The sequence below is a fragment of the Ciona intestinalis genome, unplaced genomic scaffold (genome assembly GCF_000224145.3).
Source record: "Ciona intestinalis unplaced genomic scaffold, KH HT000079.2, whole genome shotgun sequence".
Lineage (NCBI taxonomy): Eukaryota > Metazoa > Chordata > Ascidiacea > Phlebobranchia > Cionidae > Ciona > Ciona intestinalis.
In genome coordinates this window covers 101,582-111,967 of record NW_004190401.2, presented here as the reverse complement: position 1 = coordinate 111,967, position 10,386 = coordinate 101,582, and the positions used below count along the sequence as shown (strand labels likewise).

Sequence of the window (10,386 nt, the reverse complement as noted above, 5' to 3'; positions counted from 1 at the left end):
TGCTTCCGCCACTCATGATATTCCATATAAGCTGTATTGTTCTTATCAAGGTAACTTATATAGTTCGCTAGATCTGCTGCTGATTTGAAATCTTCAACATGAATGAACGAATGTGGAGGCGCTATCACTTCTACATCCGACTTTTTCGGCCCCCAAACAATGGGTATTGTTCCTGAATACAAACCATGGTGTATGAACTTCTCTGTGACGTAATCCCGACAATGGAAAGAATTCTCGAACGCAAAGTAGAATTTGTAATCGCCAACGAAACGAAAGAATTCTTCGCTGCCCCGCTTTAAGCTAACGCGCTGTTTAAAACATCTGGAAAAAGAGCAGTTTTGACTGTATGAATACACCATGTATGTCTGGTGTATAAGAAGACACCCATGTTATAACTCGACAGTGGGCATAAGGTGTATGAATACACCATGTATGTCTGGTGTATAAGAAGACACCCATGTTATAACTCGACAGTGGGCATAAGGTGTATGAATACACCATGTATGTCTGGTGTATAAGAAGACACCCATGTTATAACTCGACAGTGGGCATGAGGTGTATGAATACACCATGTATGTCTGGTGTATAAGAAGTCACCCATGTTATAACTCGACAGTGGGCATGAGGTGTATGAATACACCATGTATGTCTGGTGTATAAGAAGACACCCATGTTATAACTCGACAGCGGGCATAAGGTGTATGAATACACCATGTATGTATGGTGTATAAGAAGCATGTTATAACTCGACAGTGAGCATGAGGTGTATGAATACACCATGTATGTCTGGTGTATAAGAAGACACCCATGTTATAACTCGACAGTGAGCATGAGGTGTATGAATACACCATGTATGTCTGGTGTATAAGAAGTCACCCATGTTATAACTTGACAGTGAGCATGAGGTGTATGAATACACCATGTATGTCTGGTGTATAAGAAGACACCCATGTTATAACTCGACAGCGGGCATAAGGTGTATGAATACACCATGTATGTATGGTGTATAAGAAGCATGTTATAACTCGACAGTGAGCATGAGGTGTATGAATACACCATGTATGTCTGGTGTATAAGAAGACACCCATGTTATAACTCGACAGTGAGCATGAGGTGTATGAATACACCATGTATGTCTGGTGTATAAGAAGTCACCCATGTTATAACTTGACAGTGAGCATGAGGTGTATGAATACACCATGTATGTCTGGTGTATAAGAAGACACCCATGTTATAACTCGACAGCGGGCATAAGGTATGGAATAAATGCTAACCTGCCATATGTATCAACTTTAAGTCCAGATTTTAAAAGTTCTTTGAAATATTTCATTCTTTTTTTGGCTCCAAATTCTCTGTTACAATTTGAAACGATCCAAACGCCCAGTTTCTTCTTCACCGGAACGAACTTATTTGGGCCTCTAACGTTTCTTGGACCATACGGTGTGTAGATGGAGGAATCTCTTCTGTATATATGGGATAACAACTGTTACTATTTTGTTTATAATGCTGAAACTTTTCAACCTACATCGTTACAATAAAACATTGAATATCCCTTATTATAATTCCTTGACTGAAAAACGATAGTCGTTATAACACGCGTGTTCTGTTTCATACACCTTGTGCGCATGCGTAGTAGTACCAATACGCAACCGGATTAAAAGTTAGGAAACAATTTACAATGTTCCCACTCACCTATACGTCATCGTAGCGTTGAAGTAATTATTCTCAAACGCAACAAAGTCTTTTTTCTCCACGATAGCATTAACGGTGATTCCCTGTTAAACCAGATGTAATACATATCTGGTCTCCTGAGGAATTAGTAAAGATATATGTTAAACAACAGTGGTTTGAAACTATATAGTCTATATGTGGGTATGTCCTATACATCAAGGCGCGTCATGGAATATATGATTCAGGCGAATGTTTGCCAAGTATACCCCATTCAAACAATATATAGCAATTTAGGCCTATATATTGTAAAGTGCAAAAAAGCTCCCAAACCCCGTGAAATATCTAAGTCATTTGATGCAGCAACGCTGCTAATGTATTTGTTTGGAAGATAAAACAGTGAGAGCAATTATACCGAATATAAACAAAGATAGAAGTTCCACTTTTACCTTAAATGATCAGGTGGCATTTTATCCACCATCATGCAGTTGTTGTGAAAAATTACTGCGGCCGTTCTAGGGTCTGAGATCTAAAATAAATGGTACAATGACAAATATAGTAAGGCGGCGGAAGATGGGACACCTTTTCATTCTCTTTCCTTTTCCCGTTTGGTTGTAAACAAAAGATATTCAAAGAATTATAAATCTATATGCTCACGACTCTCATAAGCCGCTGTTAATTGTTTAAAACCTGATAGGGCTATTTGGATATTATGTGCTAAAGGTGTCCCATCTTCCCCTACCCTAGCCTACTATATATTAAAGAATACGTTCGGTACTAAGGGCTATATACTTGTAAGCGGACACGAGGTGTATAAAACTGAACACTCGTGTTTAACGACTATCGTTGCCCTGACCCACGAGAATAAATAAATAACATTGAATCATTTCACAGGTAACCCTATTCGTTTTAGTTGCCATGCCACAGTAGTTTCTGTCAGTCAGGCATTTTCGATTATTTGTTGTTAATAACATAAGTGCGGAATGAAGATTGGGTTATCAATATAAACTACAGCGTATATCTCACCAACGATTTATTCGTAGACATTGTACACCAACCACAATAATCTTTGCTGAGTTGTTTCAACTTGTGGGGGTGATTATGACACCAGTTTATTATAATCTGAAACATGATGTTGGTTGGGGTAAGATGGCCAGTGTTTTCATTCACCTTTATCGTTTTATTTGGTACTAATCAAAAACATTTTCTGGTTTATAACCGTATGCTCTCGAAAGAGCGTTTAATTAATAAAAACAAAATTTGGAGATATGGGATTTCGGTGCTAACGGTATTCACCTCATCTTTCAGTCGAGTCAAAAATAAATAAAATATTTTCCACCTTTTCCTTGAGCTTGGCGATATTCAAGGCATCTTGCAACGTCATAATACCAAACTGCGTCGTCTCTTTTGTTCCATTATTGTTTCGTTGCGGTTGCGAGTTTTTCAATTGTTGCTTCTTATTAATGTTTATGACGTAACAAACAATTACCATGAATATAACAATGCACGCGAATGTCTTGAATCTTTGCATCATCAAGATATATCTAAACATAATTCCAATGCATTATAAGTTTCTCAGTATATACCAAGAAAATTGTATAACAAATGTTCTGATCTGTAGAGGTAACAGTGAGATCTTGCCCTGAGTTGGCCCGTCATGCTGACATAGTTACAGAAAGTAAAAGAAGAGAAGTTACTCGGTTAGATAGTATAATACTCAAAACATAACTAAAAAACCTGTTCTGTACATTAAACTTTCTAACTTATTCTTCGCCCCACCGCAAGTATATAAAACTTACATAACAAAACCAACAACAAGGAGCACTGCAAGTAATTCGCCAAGTAATAATGGCTTTAAGAATTTCCTCAAAGCAGTAAACGACCCAAGTCGTTGCATTCAAATTACAAAGGAAATACGCGGTTCTGTGCGGAACCGATGTGTTTAAGGGAACAAGCTGCTCGTTTATTGTAGGGAAGGTAATGTGGGGTAAGATGGGATAACTTTAACCCAAGTCCCAACACCCAAGTCCAAATATTTCATGATCGTGTTTTAACATTTCACGACGCTCTTTTGGAGTCGTTACAAGTTAAAGACGGCAAAATAAGTTTGTTTGCTTAGATATTACAATACACAAAACAGAAGTAAAAAATCTGTACATAAAACTTGCTTTAGACCTGCTGAGTTGGCCCATCATGCTGACACAGGTAACAAAAAGTAAAAGAAGAGAAGTTACTCGCCTATAGATATACTAAAATACTCAAAACATAACTTGAAAATCTGTTGTGAACATCAAACTTTCTAACTTAATCTTTGACCAACCGACACTATAGAACTTATACAACAACAAAACCGACGTGCTGATCAACAACCCTTCAAGTATAGCACGATAATTACGGTATCACGGAAGTCGTGGAAAGTAACTGCAAGGTCCGGGACAAAACAAAACATTCCTGCTGTTGGTTAAAACCACAACACGTTTCATCAGTTTGAATAATGCAGTCGGTTTTAGTAAGATTGGTTGAATTTGGCATTTTGTGAAGGAACGCGGCTTATCGGTTGTAAATGCCAGCACATTCCCAAATCATGGGACTCTTGGCTGAAATCAAACTGTCTTAAATATAGCATAGGATGGAGTAAGATGAGACATGTTTTCATTCCTTTTTATTGCTCCTGTGCTTTCATTAAAGATGTAAATTGCCTTTTTCTGCTTTGAGGAAATACTTGAAGCTATAATTATTACTTGGCTAATGACTTGCAGTTTTGTTCCTTGTTGTTGATTAGCACGTCTGTTTTGTTATGTCAGTTCTATAGTGTCGGTTGTACGAAGAATATGATTGCACAGGTTTATGTACAGAACATATTTTTTCAAGTTATGTTTTGAGTATTGTAGTATCTAACCGAGTAACTTAACTTCTTTTACTTTCTGTACCTGTGTTAGCATGATAGGCCAACTCAGGTCTATGAAGCAAGCTCCAAGATCTCACTTTTACCTCCATACAATTCAGAATATTTGTTATATAATGTTTCAGTATATACTGAGAAACTTATAATGCATTGGAATTATGTTTAGATATATCTTGATGATGCAAAGATTCAAGACATTCGCGTGCATTGTTATATTCATGGTAATTGTTTGTTACGTCATAAACATTAATAAGAAGCAACAATTGAAAAACTTGCAACCGCAACGAAACAATAATGGAACAAAAGAAACGACGCAGTTTGGTATTATGACGTTGCAAGATGCCTTGAATATCGCCAAGCTCAAGGAAAAGGTGGAAAACATTTTATTTATTTTTGAATCGACTAAAAGATTGTTCATATGTAGTAAGGTGGGGTATGGTTGCACGTGTTTTCACTCGCTTTTGTCGTCCTATTTGGCAGCAAACAACGAATACTTATATAATTACATAACCATACCCTCTCGACTCTATAACAGCGTTATTTGTTAATTGTTTAAAACACATTCGATGGGATTTAGGCGCTAACGGTATCCCGATTTGCCCCGAAGTTTTATTTGTTGTCTACATTCCTTATACGGTTAAAGACGTATACTATTTAAATGGGGGTCACGGGTGTTGAATGCTTCTAATAGAACATACGAACCATGAAAGGTTGAGAAACACTGGTTTGAAGCATGCACAAAATTCAAACCTCATTGTTGATAATCTCAACGTAAATATTTTGTGGAGTAAGATGAATACCGTTAGCACCGAAATCCCAGAGTCGAGAGGATACGGTTATAAATCAATCAGTGTTTTTGTTTAGTACCAAATAAAACGATAAAGGAGAATAAAAACACTGGCCATCTTACCCCAACCAACATCATGTTTCAGATTATAATAAACTGGTGTCATAATCACCCCCACAAGTTGAAACAACTCAGCAAAGATTATTGTGGTTGGTGTACAATGTCTACGAATAAATCGTTGGTGAGATATACGTTGTAGTTTATATTGATAACCCAATCTTCATTCACTTATGTTATTAACAACAAATAATCGAAAATGCCTGACTGACAGAAACTACTGTGGCATGGCAACTAAAACGAATAGGGTTACCTGTGAAATGAATAAATGTTATTTATTTATTCTCGTGGGGCAGGGCAACGATAGTCGTTAAACACGAGTGTTCAGTTTTATACACCTCGTGTCCGCTTACAAGTGTATAGCCCTTAGTACCGAACGTATTCTTTAATATATATGTCATTATATGCTATTTATATTAGATCTCAGACCCCAGAACGGCCGCAGTAATTTTTCACAACAACTGCATGATGGAGGATGAAATGCCACCTGATCATTTAAGGTAAAAGTGGAACTTCTATCTTTGTTTATATTCGGTATAATTGCTCTCACTGTTTTATCTTCCAAACAAATACATTAGCAGCGTGTTGCTGCATCAAATGACTTAGATATTTCACGGGGTTTGGGAGCTTTTTTGCACTTTACAATATAGGCCTAAATTGCTATATAATTTGAATGGGGTATACTTGGCAAACATTCGCCTGAATCATATATTCCATGACGCGCCTTGATGTATAAGACATACCCACATATAGACTATATAGTTTCAAACCACTGTTGTTTAACATATATCTTTATTAATTCCTCAGGAGACCAGATATGTATTACATCTGGTTTAACAGGGAATCACCGTTAATGATATCGTGGAGAAAAAAAGATTTCGTTGCGTTTGAGAATAATTACTTCAACGCTACGATGACGTATAGGTGAGTGGGAACATTGTAAATTGTTTCCTAACATTTAATCCGCTTGCGTGTTGGTACTACTACGCATGCGCACAAGGTGTATGAAACAGAACACGCGTGTTATAACGACTATATTTTTCCGGTCAAGGAATTATAATAAGGGATATTCAATGTTTTATTGTAACGATGTCGGTTGAAAAGTTTCGGCATTATAAACAAAATATTAACAGTTGTTATCCCATAAATACAGGAGAGATTCCTCCATCTACACACCGTATGGTGCAAGAGAGGTTATCAGAGCAATAAGTAAATTCGTTCCGGTGAAGAAAAGACTGGGCGTTTGGATCGTTTCAAATTGTAAAAGACGATTTGGAGCCAAAAAAAGAATGAAATATTTCAAAGAACTTTTAAAATCTGGACTTAAAGTTGATACATATGGCAGGTTAGCATTTATTCCATACCTTATGCCCGCTGTCGAGTTATAACATGAGTGTCTTCTTATACACTAGACACACATGGTGTATTCATACACCTCATGCTCACTGTCAAGTTATAACATGGGTGTCTTTTATACACCAGACACACATGGTGTATTCATACACCTCATGCTCACTGTCAAGTTATAACATGGGTGTCTTTTATACACCAGACGCACATGGTGTATTCATACACCCCATGCACACTGTCGAGTTATAACATGGGTGTCTTTTATACACCAGACGCACATGGTGTATTCATACACCCCATGCACACTGTCGAGTTATAACATGGGTGTCTTCTTATACACCAGACACACATGGTGTATTCATACACCTCATGCCCGCTGTCGAGTTATAACATGGATGTGTTCTTATACACCAGACACACATGATGTATTCATACACCTCATGCTCACTGTCGAGTTATCATATTGGTGTCTTCTTATACACCAGACACACATGATGTATTCATACACCTCATGCTCACTGTCGAGTCAAAATTGCGCTTCTTTCCAGATGTTTTAATCAGACCGTTAACTTAGAGCGGGGCAATGAAGAATTCTTTCGTTTCGTTGGCGACTACAAATTCTACTTTGCGTTCGAGAATTCTTTCCATTGTCGGGATTACGTCACAGAGAAGTTCATACACCATGGTTTGTATTCAGGAACAATACCCATTGTTTGGGGGCCGAAAAAGTCGGATGTAGAAGTGATAGCGCCTCCACATTCGTTCATTCATGTTGAAGATTTCAAATCAGCAGCAGATCTAGCGAACTATATAAGTTACCTTGATAAGAACAATACAGCTTATATGGAATATCATGAGTGGCGGAAGCATCTGCAACTCACGGATGCTTATGCCAGGTCTACCGCAGGAGCGTGTCGTCTATGTAATATTTTGCATGGAATCGAAGACGATTCGGAAATCGAGATGCGCAGTTATTACGTGCGGTATGTTGACCACTCACAAAGGAAAGTTAAAGTTCGACGTCATATAAAACATCGGGTTGTTAAAAACTTAGATGCTTGGTGGTATGGGACTGATAACCACGAGTGTCTCTTCGAATAAATGTAACTTGCCTTATCCTCGCGTGGCCTTGTAAGCAGGCATGAGGTGTATGAAACAGAACACCCGTGTGACACCTGTGGTTATCGGTGACCTCATGCCTGCTTACAAGTTACCTGGTTTGTTTTGGGCGGCGATCTTTGTATGTAGAGTTGATAATTTGAACAACCCATTACTGGCTCGGAGCAATTGCCGTTAAGTGTCTTGCAAGAACACACATGCCGCAAGTGGTCGAGCCTTTAAACCATTACCTCTGGGTTAGAGGCAGGCGTGCTAACCACTTGTTTGCCATGTCGTTCTTAACGATTAGACTGCTATTATAAGTTGAAAGGATAGTAAATCAATCAGCTGTTTCTGAATATTTTCGGGTAAGATGGTTCATGTTTTTTTATTGTTGGGTAAGATTGTTCATGTTTTTATTTTTGTCTCATTTTTAGTAAACAGAGAACATTGACATAATTATATATCCGTATTCTCACGACTATAAAATAGCCTTGTTAAACTGTTCCGCACTTTTGTACTTAATGCCAATGGTTTATTGATCTAACGTTAATCGAGTGGTATTGCAAAACGTATTGTATTTCACACTATTTAAAGTTGAACAATGCGCAACAGCTAAACTAGCTCCCCGAAATAGAAAAATAAAAATATTTACCCCAACTTGTGGAAATTTTGCGCTAAACACGTAGGGGATTCCCCTAAGCATGCACGTTTAATGTTTTATTAAAAATAAGTTTTTAAAGTGGGGTGAGTATTTATTTATATCTGGATTTGTATAGTCTACAATGGGAAAATCAAGCAAACCATCGAGCAAATCGGTTTCAGCATTTGCTGTTTATTCAGCCGAAGCAGCAACCACACAGAAACTAAAGGTATCTTTTGCATGTTATAATTATTTTGTTTTTATTCCCTTACTCTTTTCTGTTTTGATTCCCTTGATATTCGTTTTACTTTATAGTATAAATCTACCACTTTTGATAATAAATTAAAAAACTCCACACCATTCCTGCCTTAGATACAGCAGCAATAAATGCAGCAGCAACATTGTTTTAGTTAGTGGTTCTGTTGTCTTAATGTTTTCTTTAATTAATATAAGATTTTTAGGCCAGATTTGGCCCATTACTCCAACACCCGGAAGGTCTATTTAAGTCTTTCATGGGCCTGGTGCGGTGACAGCGCATGTCACTCTGGCTCATATTTTTTGCACCATTTTTTATCTTTGTGTGCTTACAAGTTACCACACTTTTCAGCCTTGTGTATGAAAGTAAGTTAACTCTGGTCTAATTCCTAGAACCCAGCCTTGCTTTGGGACCTCCCTAAAGCATGAAGCAACTTTATCCCACCCAGGATGGCAATCTCGGCTACTGAATAAAGTAGTCGACGCCTAAATCGACCAACTAAAATTTAGTCAAATGATGTAATGCACACAAAGTTAGTCGGCCGAATTAATTTTAGTCGAGCCAAAAAAATGCAGTAACCAATAGTAACCGCGACCGAGTCGACTTACTTTATTCGATAGCCGAGAAGACCATTCGTGGTGTTTTCGTTTTGCCTAATGAAAAGTTTCAAAATAGGACCTTACTTATGACCTGTTGAATAGGTCTCTGGTTATGTTTTAGAATATTAACTATTTCCTAAATTACAAACCAACAGAGAGAAAGAGCTGGTAGTTCCCCTTCCCTCCAAGAGAATATGACACCTGCTGTTTATCATCCACTCAATGATGACAAAGCTAAACCTTCTTCTTCTTTCATCAAAAGTTTTTCTAACAAAGCTGCGTTTTCTCTTCGTCGAGCTTCTTCCAAGAGAAAGGCAAAACATAAGAAGTTACTTCAAGGAGTGACAGGTGTCTGTTTTGCAGAAATAACAATCTTAGACAAACTTTAATAAAACTAAGCTAAGGTCATTTAAAGGCTTTTATAAGTTAATTTGCTCGACAAATTTCCTAGTAAACAACATAAGTTATTTAATGAACTCCGGTCCACACCGTAGTCTAAATCACCTGTAAGACCTCACCCTTGTGGAATAAAATTTTTGATACCCATACCAAGTTAACATGCATCCACCGTAGGCACATACCAACAATGGGAACCTTCATGCATTCCATCAACTACAAACACTAGAAGCCCGTTGGTCAATTTTGCCCCAAAGCCAGTTAAGTTCGGAACACGACAACATGTGTAAGTTTTAAAAACAATAATAAATTAAAAAGTTTTATTTCTAAAAATTTTAAACTGTTTTTGAATGAATGAATGTAACTTACCTTATCCTCGCCTGGCCGGAAAATGACAGTCGTTATAACACGGGTTTAACACCTCGTGCCAGCTTACGGGTAACCATGTATGTTGCTTTGTGGGTAATTATTTTATGGGGGGATTTTTTTTATTTTTTTTTGTATGGCTGATAATTTGGACAACCCATTAGTGACCACTGGGTTGGAGCAATTGCCGTTAAGTGTCTT

The 10,386-nt window shown here is 37.5% G+C and overlaps 2 protein-coding genes across 4 annotated transcripts in view; both read left to right on the top strand.

Annotated features, from left to right (window-relative positions):
- The first annotated feature begins 4,714 nt into the window (after positions 1 to 4,714).
- Positions 4,715 to 8,105, top strand: LOC100177975 (alpha-(1,3)-fucosyltransferase 9-like). The gene is made up of 6 exons (XM_018815518.2): positions 4,715 to 4,944; positions 5,506 to 5,601; positions 5,898 to 5,977; positions 6,285 to 6,401; positions 6,631 to 6,822; positions 7,376 to 8,105. Exons 1-6 carry the CDS (start codon positions 4,732 to 4,734, stop codon positions 7,926 to 7,928), a joined length of 1,251 nt encoding a protein of 416 aa, XP_018671063.1. The 5' UTR covers positions 4,715 to 4,731; the 3' UTR covers positions 7,929 to 8,105.
- A 98-nt stretch (positions 8,106 to 8,203) lies between these two features.
- LOC100179691 (ribosomal oxygenase 1-like) overlaps positions 8,204 to 10,386 on the top strand; it is an 8,844-nt gene continuing 6,661 nt past the window's right edge. Inside the window, exons 1-4 of one of the 3 annotated variants that reach the window (XM_026838419.1) lie at positions 8,204 to 8,293; positions 8,705 to 8,797; positions 9,579 to 9,771; positions 9,997 to 10,105. In XM_026838419.1, coding sequence (XP_026694220.1) covers positions 8,711 to 8,797; positions 9,579 to 9,771; positions 9,997 to 10,105 — 389 coding nt within the window. In that variant the 5' untranslated portion in view covers positions 8,204 to 8,293; positions 8,705 to 8,710. Of the gene's footprint in view, positions 8,294 to 8,609; positions 8,798 to 9,578; positions 9,772 to 9,996; positions 10,106 to 10,386 lie in introns of those variants that run through there. The other 2 variants (XM_026838420.1, XM_002119751.5) reach the window with 2 other exon arrangements.

What these genes read in the sequence shown, in the direction of transcription:
- LOC100177975 (XM_018815518.2), top strand. Translation starts at nt 4,732, where the DNA reads ATGTTTAGATATATCTTGATGATGCAAAGATTCAAGACATTCGCGTGC. An exon ending in TCGCCAAGCTCAAGGAAAAG is followed by an intron (nt 4,945 to 5,505) that starts GTGGAAAACATT and finishes ATCATGTTTCAG; the next exon opens with ATTATAATAAACTGGTGTCA. An exon ending in AACGCTACGATGACGTATAG is followed by an intron (nt 6,402 to 6,630) that starts GTGAGTGGGAAC and finishes CCATAAATACAG; the next exon opens with GAGAGATTCCTCCATCTACA.